At 39.8% G+C, this 12,898-nt stretch overlaps 2 protein-coding genes across 2 annotated transcripts; one reads left to right on the plus strand and one right to left on the minus strand.

Annotated features, from left to right (window-relative positions):
• Positions 1 to 383: 383 nt before the first annotated feature.
• LOC309715900 (claudin-7-A-like) lies at positions 384 to 3,814 on the plus strand. Its single transcript, XM_082549372.1, has 4 exons — positions 384 to 879; positions 2,751 to 2,915; positions 3,011 to 3,095; positions 3,190 to 3,814. Exons 1-4 carry the CDS (start codon positions 657 to 659, stop codon positions 3,356 to 3,358), a joined length of 642 nt encoding a protein of 213 aa, XP_082405498.1. The 5' UTR covers positions 384 to 656; the 3' UTR covers positions 3,359 to 3,814.
• A 2,751-nt stretch (positions 3,815 to 6,565) lies between these two features.
• Positions 6,566 to 11,476, minus strand: npm1a (nucleophosmin 1a). The gene is made up of 11 exons (XM_082549509.1): positions 11,301 to 11,476; positions 10,118 to 10,197; positions 9,785 to 9,904; positions 9,538 to 9,631; positions 9,301 to 9,413; positions 9,119 to 9,195; positions 7,765 to 7,831; positions 7,565 to 7,675; positions 7,333 to 7,443; positions 7,175 to 7,249; positions 6,566 to 6,900 (listed from the first exon to the last, which is right to left on the minus strand). The coding sequence occupies exons 1-11, from the start codon at positions 11,344 to 11,346 to the stop codon at positions 6,856 to 6,858; spliced, it is 939 nt and encodes a 312-aa protein (XP_082405635.1). The 5' UTR covers positions 11,347 to 11,476; the 3' UTR covers positions 6,566 to 6,855.
• Positions 11,477 to 12,898: the final 1,422 nt, after the last annotated feature.

Here is a 12,898-nt window from a genome sequence, read left to right on the forward strand (position 1 = left end):
TAAAATTAAGTTTTTATTATAATTTTATTATGTGTTAATTTATGATTGTTAATTTATTATAAATAATACAAAACTATTTATCCAGAATCTTCATTTTGACTGTCGAAACAGTTCAATTTAAAAGACCTCACTATTTTACAGCAGTAAAACAATTCCCCGTCTGTCTTTCTGTATTTCTTATCACTGTGTCAAAAGCGGGACAGGAAGTTGTAATATACATATATGTAATGTGTACAGTTTGTTATAAACTATTTATGGGCATATGCGTGGCATCGCAGTGGTCTGGTTCAGGAAACACTTACATCATGAAACTTCAGGTGTCTGCTGCTACGGCAGACGAAACTACGTGCGCGTCCCCGCCCACCTGTGAAACCGCCTAAAAAAGCTCGCTCCCGTTATTCCCTCTCCATTCAAGGTGCGGCAGCCAAGCAGGTGCGTGAGGAATCGTCGAGAAATCATATAGCTGTTGTTTGCTAACTTTATTTTTTAAAGCTAAGGAAAACGTGCCTAGATAGCAAAAGACGAGCCAGTTTTTTTTCTCGCAAGGAAGCAGACTTGTTTTTTTAAAGAAGAGAGAAGTCTGTGTCTTGAGGAGTACCTGAACAGGTGAACCGCGTCCTTTGTTGTTTCAAAGTCAAGTCGGAGAAGAAGTAGAAATGGCTAACTCGGGTCTTCAGATTCTGGGATTCGCCCTGGCTCTTCTGGGCGTGATTGGACTCGTAGTTGGTACAATTATGCCCCAGTGGAAGATGTCTGCCTACGTCGGGGACAACATCATCACTGCGATCTCCATGTACGAAGGACTGTGGATGTCCTGTGCGTTCCAGAGCACAGGTCAAATGCAGTGTAAAGTGTACGACTCCATCCTGCAGCTCAACAGTAAGTAACACGGTTGATGGCTTTTAAATAAGTACGAGCGTCCACATAATTTCTCTCTGTAATGGGCCAAATAGTTTAAAAGTTTAACGGCAGGCTCCGGCTTACTGTGAATACTGCGGCAACTTGTTGTACTGTCATTGTTCCTAAGATAGAAGAGGAAATTTTAATGTCTGGTAGGAAGTGACTTGCAGATTGTGCCTACTTTAAATCTTTCTGTTAACTTTTTGGCGCAGTCTGTAGCTTGGTTCTTGGTTTCCTAGAACTGGTCTAACCGGTTTAATCACTCGTTCTTTAATTTTCCTGTTTAAACCACCGAGGAAGGCTACACCTGCGCAGAGCAGCTCAGGTTCATAAAGGCTTTTAACGGGCCAAATGTTTAAACTTATCTTCTATTTTACACAAGGGAATGTCTGTGCACACCTTGGCAATGATTACCTATAAACCATTGTATGATAGAGAACCCCCCCCCCCCCCCCCCCACCCACATGTGGAGCTTACCTTTCCGTGTGGGAGTTTATTTGACACCATTTACTCATCTATGTCTGAAGGCCATATGCAAAACCTTTCTCTATAGAGCAGAGCCACAAATGTTTCTAACAAACACCGAATGGCAGCTCCTTTTCGACTATATTCCAGGGGAAAAGCAAAAAAAGTGTAGTTGGGTGATGGAGCTGTAAAGTCTAGGTCATTCTTGTTGACCAAAGAGTTCTTCCTGTCGTATTCCAACCATCTTTATGGCTCTTATCTCTTATTATAAATCAGTGGCAAAAGTAGGTTAATAGTAGCAGGGCAGCTTTATTTCCCGTGCTTCAAATTTAGCTGATCGAAGCTGTGCCCTGGGGTCAAACTGCCTGAAAGTCACTGTGGGACAGATCACATAACTTGTAGTTGTGAATAGCTAATTCACTTGATGGTTCATAGACCATTTGTTTCAATGAACAAACACAAACCCATCTGTATCAGGGCTTTTTTTTTTTTTTTTTGGGTTATTTGTCAAAACATTTGATTACAATATCTGCGGCAGTGCCGTATCACCTCTTCAAACATGAACCCAATCCAACTCTGATAAGTACTGTGTGATTAAACCTGGTGGTTAGATATGGAGCAAGTGAGTAAATAATGGCCTGTTGTTCAGAAATGGATGCTTGAAATTTCTTTACCAACAATGGATACCAAAACTGGGGAAGGAAAAACACGAATTCAGAAGTGCGAACAAGTCGTTTCTGAGCTCGTTGTCTGATTTTTAGTGAAACCCAGATTCTGTCAGATGGTGTGGGGTTTGTTTTTTTTTGTTTTTTTTTTGTTTTTTAATAAACAAAGTGTGCACCTGCTTTAAAATGTGATCTGTTAGTGCCTAAGGTTGGGAGCGTCTTCCTGAAATGAAACCTGAAACCTGGTTAGACCTGTTTCAGACTCTCATGCATGTACTGCCAGGCTCCCAACCCCCCAACCCCTCCCCCTCGAGCTTTGTTAGACTTCCGGGTAGAGCCAGTTTCTGTGTGTCGTTGTTATAGGGAGTGGCAGTGAGACACAAGAGACAGGTTTCTCTGTTGTGTGTTTGTGTCTGTATTTCCACCACCTTCTTCCACATAGAAAATCTAAACACATAAGTCTGCAAATATAAGTGACAGCTTAGTATAGTTACCAATAAATTGCTGCAGGAAAATGCTGCTGTTTTGCTTACTGTTTTCTTTTTACCTCCTTTTAGATTCACGGTAGTAAATCCTACAGCCTGTCACCACACCCTTGTAATCCATGTAACATATTACAGAGTGCTTCATGTTTGTCACATTAACTGATGGTTTAACCCTGGCCCTTGTGTTTTTTTTTTTTATTTTTTTATTTTTTTTTTTTTATTTTTTTTAAACCAGGTGCTCTTCAGGCAACCCGCGCCCTCATGATTGTGAGCATTATTGTAACGCTGGCTGGTCTGGGTGTAGCTTGCATGGGGATGAAGTGTACCAACTGTGGCGGAGATGACAAAGTGCGCAAGTCCCGCACTGCAATGGGTGGTGGAATTATTATCTTGATTGGAGGTAAAGAGCAATCTGACTTGGTTGTCTTTAATTTTTATTTATTTATTTTTAAAAGGTTAACAGAGTGAATAATGTTGTTGTGTATTCTGCCACAGCTTTGTGTGCCATTGTTGCCTGCTCTTGGTATGCGAATGACATCATCCGGGCCTTCTACAACCCTTTCACCCCTGTCAACACTAAGTATGTACATTACGATCTCAAACTGACCTTTGTGTACTCTGAATATCGAGTCATCTTGGCATAGTTCATCTGTTTGACTAACTTTTTTTTCTAGGTATGAGTTCGGTGCTGCCATCTTCATTGCCTGGGCTGGTGCGTTCCTGACCGTTGTGGGAGGCGGCATTCTGGCAGCAAGCTGTTCAAAAAGCAAAGGGCGTCAAAGTGGACCAAAGTATCCCATCTCCAACCCCAGATCCAGTGGTAGCAACAAGGATTATGTATGAACAGGAACGTTCCTGGTTTGAGGCTGAAGGAACACTTTAACATTTACACTCGTCCAACTAAGAGATTGAAGCATTGCAAAGATGTATCGCAGGAGGTGGAGACCTCACTTTTTATTTTGTATTTTAGTTTCACCAGTACTAACCTGTGATGTTACTCTATTTTATTAATTTCAGTAAAATATTTTAAATGATGGCTGTTTACCTGAGACCAAGATTATTGGCTTTGTTTTGTCTGGATCTGTACCTACTGCTCGCGTGCTTATCTAATGTACACCACACCACCACCCACGTACTATGTCAGTCCTGCCTCATTCTGCCAAAATGCTGTACTGTGACACTGGCAGTAGACCCTTTAGATCAGTTACAGGTTTGGTTCAATGAACCTCTGCAATGCACTTTGGTGTCTGAAGAGCTTTGGGGCGCGCCAGTTGTAAGCAAATCTCTCTCTCTCTCTCCCCCCCCCCCCCCCCCCCCCCAAAAAAAAAAACAACTAAATTCTGGCATGTGGCTGTGTTATCTTGCTGCTGCCATCAGAGTGCCATAACACATGAGGGAGCATAGTGGGTCATCCAAGATGAGAAGCTCTGTGCTACCAATATTTTGTTTCCCCTGTGTAAACACACAAATCATACAACCACAAACCATTATAGTTTGTTTTGTTTTTTTTTTAATCATTTGCAGGAGTGAATTTGGAACTACAAATACGGATTTTTCTAAATTTCTAGTGTTTTGCTGAGAAATGTTGTGACCTTGTCTTTGACTTTCTGTCTTGATTACTGTTGTTTTTTGTTTTGTCACAATATCTGTTGCATACAATAAATTTTCAGTTTTTAAAAAAGATTTTTTTTGTTTTGTTTTTTATTTGTAAATTTGTGTTGTGCATTTAAAAGTGGAAAGAATTTCTGGCTTTTAGATTTGCGCCATCTCAAAATGAAGACAATGAAAATATGGAGTATTGCAGTGCAGACATATCAGACTCCAATTGCAGATAAATTTCTTATTGAGGAGGCTGAAATCATGAAGGCCACACAGTTCTCCTTCTAAAGGAAAGCCATCTTCCTTCCTTCACACATCATTTAGCTGGCTGCTTTGCTTTGCCTTTAATGCCACCTAGTGGTGTGTATCTCTCTCTATATATCTCTATATCTATATCCTCCTCGCCGTTTATGAGGCTGTAGTGTCTTGCTCATAACCTACTTATACTGGTTTTTCTTAAAAGGGTCAAACCTTTAACGCCTCTCTGCCAGTGTCCCTCACCCTCAAAAAAAGAAACATCTATTGTCTTGTCCTGTAAAATTCAATTCAATTGCTTTTGGTTTATTGTCATATATAACAGTGGCGTTCATGTGGAATCCATTTTGTTTTTAAAGTTGAAAAACATTTGTCTAAATTCTGAACACCATACATCCCCTACTCTAATCAGCCAGATAGCACTGCTAATCAGAAACGTACCTCGCTGAATTGAAGGGACTTTTACTATACACGTAATAGAAAGCCACATTGATACAGAATACTTATTAAATAAACAGGGTCTCTTGCACGAGGCTTCAGGTGTTATAGGAACAGTTCACCTCAGAGCTATTTATCCACCTGCATTGTTTGGGCATAGGCATGTGTACCCTTTCTTTAATACATCAGGATCAACCTTGTGGGACTCAAAATGTAAAAAAAATAAATCTATAAACCTTGTTATAAAACAACATTAACTGTACTTCTACTAAACTACATCCACACACCAGAAGAGAGGGAAGCCATCAGTGTTTAAAGCATGACCACAAGCCCATTGTCACACTTCCCTCTGCAGTGTGAGTTGGCAGGTGTGGTTCAGCAAAGAGGTACTTACTGCATGAAACTGCAGTTTTTCCTTAAAAAAAACAAAACAAAACACCACATCCTGTACCAATTATTTCCATTATAATCAAGGGAAGGCAGATGCTTAACATCTCCCATAACAGGCAGCTTATACGAAGAATCTAAATAACCAGTAAAATATGTACACTTAATGTGGGGGTGAAGGTTCCCTTTCAAGCGGCACAATCATTCACATGGTAAGCCATTTGCAGGTTGCTGCAGCACATCTGAATATTTGAGTAAAATGTGCTGACACCGGAGGGGTTCTTTATAGTGGTTTGATCAAACAAAATCAAAAGGATCTTGCTTAGAAACGTGGCCAGTGTACACTAAAGTGGCCTTGGCATTTAACAGCATTACAAAGAGAACTTTATAGCCCATCTGCATTTCTGTAAAATGGTTCCTTTGTCAGATGACAAAACGCCTATAAAAAGTTATGTGTTCAAAGGTCACATGGAAACACTTGATTTTGTTGTTTGCCAGTCTCATCGCTTCTGTCAATGAAACACCAAGAGGAATGTTGTAATAACTCAGAAACCTAATTTTAAACAAACAACAATAACAAAGATACACATTTATTATTTTATTTTATCAATTGAGGGACAGTCTGTTGAAAAGTCGTAAAAACTTGACAGCATGGAATGGTCTTGTGTTTTAACAGGCCTCATGCACTGAGAACAGAATAACCACAGTTGGTCAAACTGCATCTTCAAACTTGATACCAGTAGAAATTTCTATGAAACATTAAACAATTCATTTGCAAATTAACTCACACATACAGTTACTGAGCATGTAACCTTTGGCCGCTGGGCTGTCAGTAGGCATGGCAACACAGAGCAAACGGTTTCACAGAGCTGAAATGTGTTATTACTCCACTTCTAGGTTCGTTGCCCAAACAGATTGGCTGAATCGTTTTCCCCTTGGACGGTAAAAATACATCTCCAACACATTTTGAAGGGAGAGAAATCGCTGTCACAGGATTATGATGCAACAAATCTAAAATTATAATAAAGAAACGACAATGTTCTAGAAAGAGTGACACGTGTTCCTGTTCTTAATTATACTAAACCAAACAAACTTCAGAGTATTTTCAGTATTAGATCCCTGGTGAAGCGTGTATTTGTTTTTAAATTGTGTAATAGGTGTGTTTTAACTGTTTCTTAATAAGAGTATATCAAACTTACTAAAGTGGGGAGAGAAAAAAAAAAAATAAGAAGAAACAACATAACATTCTCCACTATCTGGTGCCAGAAATTATAAGTTTAAAACAATGCAAGGATTTATTTAAAAAAACAAAAAAACAAAAAAAAAAAAAAAAAAAAACAAAACAAAAAAAAACAAAAACAAAAAAAAAAAAAAAAAAAACACACACACACACACACACCACCAACAACCCCAAAAACAAAAAAACCTAAGCCCTGTGCTCTTACAAAAGGGTGATGGAGGTGGACTATGCACCAGTACTGCACAGCTACCGCCCCTCACTACCTCTCCAATCTCTTCATCCAGGAGGGCAAATTGAAGTGGCCTATACGTAAAGAGCGATTTAAGGACAAGTGTGAGGCACTCAGTTTGGCTTCAGAGGGTTTAAGAGGTGCTAAGGGCATAAACAAGTTATAAAAAAATAGATAAAACTGCAACGTCTGTTATTCCTTCAATGCCTGCCTCCACTTCCACAGCTCTGCAATGACCTGAGGAGAAAAAACCCCATATATAAACAGCTGACTTAAATTGTTGTCAAAAACAGAGCAGGTTCATGCAACATGGTCTCTCATTTACTGCAACACAACTTCCTCCTTACTTATGATTGGAATATTTGGACTATGATGCCCCCTAGTGGCATGACAAATAAATGCCAGTACACCGCCTCCATTTAAATCAAATTACGGCCAGTAGCTACATTTTCACAATAATCTAAGAAAGTAAAAATGTTATAATAGCAGGCAATAGAAATTTGTTGTATACCTTGGGCTCTGTGACCTTGTGACCATGTTTCACAAAGTTCTCAAACTTGGGCTGGGCTTTAGGTAACGTTACTCCCTATTAGGAAAAATATAAACAAATGTAATCAATTTGCAATTTTAATCATGCCAAACAGATTCAAAGGACATCCAAGAACAAACCTTTTTCACTGCCTCCATCATCTTGGCTTTGATCTCTGGCACACTCAAAGGTCCTTTAGGAGTTGGTGGGGTTTTGGGAGACTTGTCACCTTTTCCTTTAGGTGTCTTTTCCTACATTGGGCAAAAAAATAAATACAAATAAATTAAAGTCTAGACATTAGAAGTGTTGAATTTAATTTTTTTAATATATTTGCCTTTGCTCGCCATTCTTGCTCATGTAAACGATTGTTACCTGGTTTTTGGCTGGAGTGTTCGGTTTTGAACTCTTGCCATTCTGTGCAGGTGCTTTGGGTTTGGATGGCGTCTGTTTGGATGGTATAGATTTGGCTGGAGCTGCCTTGGCCTGTAACAAATGGGCAGCTGTCAGTTGCAGAGTGAGCATGTGTAAATTAAGCTTCAATTTAAAACTCCGCGATAAGGATATCTGCTTGCCTTAACGGGAGATTCTTCTTCCATGCTCTCCTCGTTGTCCTCGTCGTCATCAGCCTCATCATCATCCCTGAAGAAATGAGAAAGATTAAAGCAATAGCAGTTCAACTTTTTTTTTTTTTCCTCAAATTGACCTCTTGCCTGCAGCAAGGTCAAAGCTTAATTAAAAGCAACAGTGCTCCAAACTGTTGTCCTCACCATCCCAGTAGAGAAATGCAACTTAAAGATGAACACAAGTCATAAGGCACTGTAGCCATTTACTGGAGGGAGGAGTGAGGGAGTGGGCTGTTCGATATAACGATATCGGATGATGATATGAAAACTTCTATATATTCTCTTACATTAAAATAACCACACTATGGACGGACAAGCGACTGCTTTTATGCGTTGTTGTTAGCAACCACGATTGCTCCAACATCCGCTTGTTTCCCCCCCCACATAAACCTTTCACAATGAAGGTGAATATCCTGTTGAGATTTTTCAAAATAAACAGAATCCCGTGAAATAGTATGCAGTGTTTACGGCCGAGAAGCTAAAAAGCTGTCAGTTGCTAAAAAACAAACAAACCTTAGAACAGGCTTTTCCCTGTAGCACAATGTGTAATAAATACTCAAGAAAATTGTGGCCATTTCAACTTATCTAACACTCAACTCCAGGTATATGACACCCAGCTGAAAACATTTCTTGCAAGTCAAGTTGCCCGAGAATCACAGAATTTACAGAAAAAGTAGAATTTTTGTGATATTGTTGTCAGGACGATAAATGTCTTATATCGGGATATGAGATTTTGGTCAGATCACACAGCCTTACGAAGGGCCTCTGTAGCATGGACCAGAAAACTTTTTCCCTAGTTTCAAAATAACAGTAACTACTATGCACACTGTCATGGCTACAAATATAACCAGTTTTTAGATGGTTTCCTACAAGTTTTGCTTTTATCATGTTAGGAAGCAACCTCCATTAAGCATTATTTCCACGCTATTAGCAAGTAACAAATGAGCTCTTATAAAACATGACAGAACAAGTGTTCAAAAGCCATCTGACCTTTGCTATAAATTTTATTTTCACAATTTGAGTTGGTTGGGGAAAAAAAAAAAAAAAAAAAAAGTGTCATTTTCAACAAAAGCCTGCTACACATGCTGGCAGCAAGATGAGCAGAGGTATGTTCTTTTACCAGCAATGCAGTGACGCAAATATGAAATAACGCTTTGCCCAGAGCTGGCCATCTTTAACAACTGATCGCCTACAGTCATCGGCTCTCCAAGAGGCAGGAGAAGGAAAGATGTAAAGCTACCATCTGTTCGCATGAGGACTGCAACTTAAAGACTTCACAGCATTTGTGTGGTCAGACACTCACTCATCCTCCTCATCTTCATCGTCCTCATCGTCATCTTCCTCATCATCTTCCTCCTCCACCTCCATTTTCATCTTTTTCTGTGTATGAGATTAAAAGTCAGTCATGCGTTTTACAGTGACAAGTTTACACTTTATACTAAAACCAATTTAAAAAAACAAAAAACAAAACAAAAACAAACAAACCTGAGACTTTGCAGCAGGGGAAGTGGCAGGCCTTTTCTTTGATGTTATGACATCCTCCTCCTCTTCATCGTCATCCTCATCGTCTTCATCAAAAGACTGATCTGCATCCATCACTGCGGGGGCAATTTACAAGGAATTTATAATAATAAAAAAAAAAAACTACTCCGTCTGCTGTGCTATGAGGAGTCTTGATTGTGTGAGGGTTTTCGCCACATTCTCCGAATTATGAATACTCACTGACAAGGTGCTGTCCACTGATATGGATCGGACCAGAACCTGCCTTCAGGCGAAAAACTGCTGGGGGCGTGATTGTGTAGCCGCCAAGACATGCCTGCAGCAAAACACACAAATAAGCCAGCTGCTGCAAAACTATACAGTGGTTTTTCCTGAGGCAGCACAGAAGCCCCTCAGTGAGGCTAAGGAAGAATAAAGCATAAAATTATTTGGTCGCCAAGGTGTGTTTTCAAGCAGAACGTTTACTTACACTTGGCAAGGTAGAGGGCTTAAGTGAAACCAGAACTGCCTTGACCTTCTGACCCTCTGCGTCCTGCCCTTCTACCTCCACCATATGAAGTTCATCTTTTGTGCTGGGGTCCACACACACCTAAAGACACAACAGAACATTTGATGTTTTGGTGGTGGAAAATTTCAAACTGAAAATGTTAACCAACGATTTGGTATTCACTGTACCACTTGGCTGCATCCTTCTCACACAACCACAAGCAATGTGCTCAGTGTGTGACAATGACATTTTGTACACTGTGTCGTAACAGCTTCAAGTATACAGGGATGAACAAACTGCATGAAAGACACTCACCATCCTCAGATCCAACTGATGCTCCAAGTCATCGTCGTCAGGATTGAAGACAACTTCCTTTCCAGCTTCCAGCACACACCCTGATGAAGAGATTAAAATAAAATTAATTTTAAAAGAATACAAAAGTAGAAAATGAGTAGAACCAATCACTTAGGTGTAAAGCGCTACATATAAGGTGCACACAAGAGGGAGCCCTACAGAACAAGGGGTGAACATTGCCACATGGCAACAGCAGGAATTCCCCTCAAATGAAGAAGGGGAAGAAGTGAAAATCACGTCATCAAAACTTATGCTAAAGTTCTGAAACACCTAGCAAAAGACACGTGCCATGTTAATATTCCAATATGCATCCTCTACAGGTATGACATGTCAATTAACCTTGGTTAAAAGCCAATTGCAGAGCTTTGGATAAGCATCACCAAACTGGAGACAGTCTATTATCAAATTAGAACGATTTGGCTTAGTTTCTGTGTGTGAAAAAGATATTTAGCTCTTGCTCTTTTAGAACCACCTCAGAATTTGCAACATTAAAACAGTACACTGTGACCGTATCTGCTGTTTAAACGATGTCTGAAGTATCCACCCTAAAAGAAGAGGTTAAATTTTAGTAAGGGGAGCAGAACGACAGATGAAGAATAGAAACACTCTTTAAGATCTGGGGTGGCTTAAAATGCAGTCGCAGGAGGAGCGGTGGGGAGGTCAACGCGGTCCGCGTGTGTTTGAAGCCACGTTGAGACCAATTTCCCCGGCCAGCAGAAAACTGTCAGCTCTAAGAGCTTCAAATGGACAGTTCATCTAAAAAAAAAAAAAAAAAAAAGGAAGCAGGTGCTTCAGTAGAACAGCAGCGCTAACTCTTTGTTTAAAGAAACTGATCAGATATCAACTCCGTTAATAAATCACTGGGGCCGCCATGTTGATAACCAAGCACGTGTGTGGCAGAGTGGTCTGAAGCACAGCAGCTCAGCAAGACTCATTCAACCTCCTGCCACGACTCATAACAACCAACACCACAAGACATTTTAAATGTTTTAAATGCAAACAGGTCCACTGTCTTCGTCTGGAACAAGGCACGTGTAGCTAAGCATGCTACGTGTCATTTTTTCTGTTGCTAATGCCAAAAAACACGAGAACACAGAATATAAAACAACCTCAAGTCACACATAAAACAAAGTTGTGCTCTCACCGTAAAGGAACGTTTGTGGCGCCATTGGTTCATCTAGCCCGTTCATGTTTGAGACGAGGACGCTGACAAACTCCTTATATGCTGTAGAAGAATAACCAAATGGTACCAGCAGCCACTAACTAACGTGCTACAGCGCTCCCGCTCTTCTTCTTTTCTCAATGAGGCACGGAGCGAAAAAATCAGCCCACACCGCCACCTACAGGACCGCTGCACAGAGCGTCTTAAAGCTAGCTCCATTGTTTGTGTTGGAAAAGTGTAAACGCGCATTGACTGTTAGGAATTACGGTCATTTTGAAATACGTCTCAACACTATAGTCCTTCATTTATTTCCCCATGCATACTACAGTCATTTAAGATGTTTTCTTTACATAAACCTTTAATTTTACGATACCATCAAACCTATTATGTTCTTCTGTCACTGAAAATCTGTCTGTAGGTGTCAGCAGTGTGAAAAAGTCTCGAGCTCTTCCTTATTTCTTTACAGTTTACTTCCAAGTAGCCAGCCTTTCTTGTATTGTTGTCAATTTTATTTATGTAATGCCAAATCACAGCAACAACAAGGTGTTTTATACTGTAATGGAAAGACACTACAATAATAAAGTATTAAAAAGTATTTTTTTATTTGTTAAGCCACTCAACACTGATCTATCAGTCATTCAAGAATGATTGAATTAGGACGCATAACTCAAAGGATGAACCTTGAACCAATTTAAAGAACCAATTTTAAATTGTCTCTTTAAGCAGTTTACTAGTAGCCCGTCAAAAAATCACATCACTTGTTTCCCTTTTCTGAGTCAATCTATGAGAAATACCAAAGATAACACAGTTTGAAAGGCATAAAACAATATTTTTGCATCACAAGGTAATCCCTAAAGAGCTTTAGCCAAAAACTTGGCATATTGTGGTATGGTGTGCAGTGTGTCCTTAAAGACATAAAGTGAAGGACAAAATAAGTGGCAGGTCTAGAAAAATAATCTCCTGCACATCGACACTATTTGAAAGTAAAAAGTAGAAAAAGAAATCCAACAAAGGCCTGACACAGGACCTGAGCGATGCATCTAACCGTTCAGTTGATGCTTCATCACTCAGGGAAGTGAAACGGGGATAGCAGTCTCAGGTGTGCCAAGTTACAGAAGAACTGGACTGAAAATCTGTGGCAACAGGTCTTACGGAATGATTGATACAAACCTGAAATTTCACGTGTGGAGACCCAACAGTGACTCTCTACAGCCACATGTAAAACATGATGACGGCTTTGTCATGTTTTGGGCTCGATGCTGGGATCTTGTCAAAATTGATGAAATTAGGAATGCAGAAAAGTACTGTAAGAATCTGATCACCATGAAGAAAGATTAACTCAAATTTTGCGCAGAACTGTACTCATAATATAAATGCCAAGAAGTTGATAGATGGGCAATTTCTTCACCAAAAATCTTTTTTTCTGATTTTCCCCCACAGTTTGAATAGTTGAGCTAAATGAATACAGATGGGTAAGAAGAGAAAAAAAAAGCTAATTAACATGACCCAAAGAGCTTCAACTCTGAGGACTTGCAAATGTCATGGCATATGATTCACACAGTTTTCATACTTGTTACGTC

Source organism: Aulonocara stuartgranti (genome assembly GCF_965226115.1).
Source record: "Aulonocara stuartgranti genome assembly, chromosome: 10".
NCBI lineage: Eukaryota > Metazoa > Chordata > Actinopteri > Cichliformes > Cichlidae > Aulonocara > Aulonocara stuartgranti.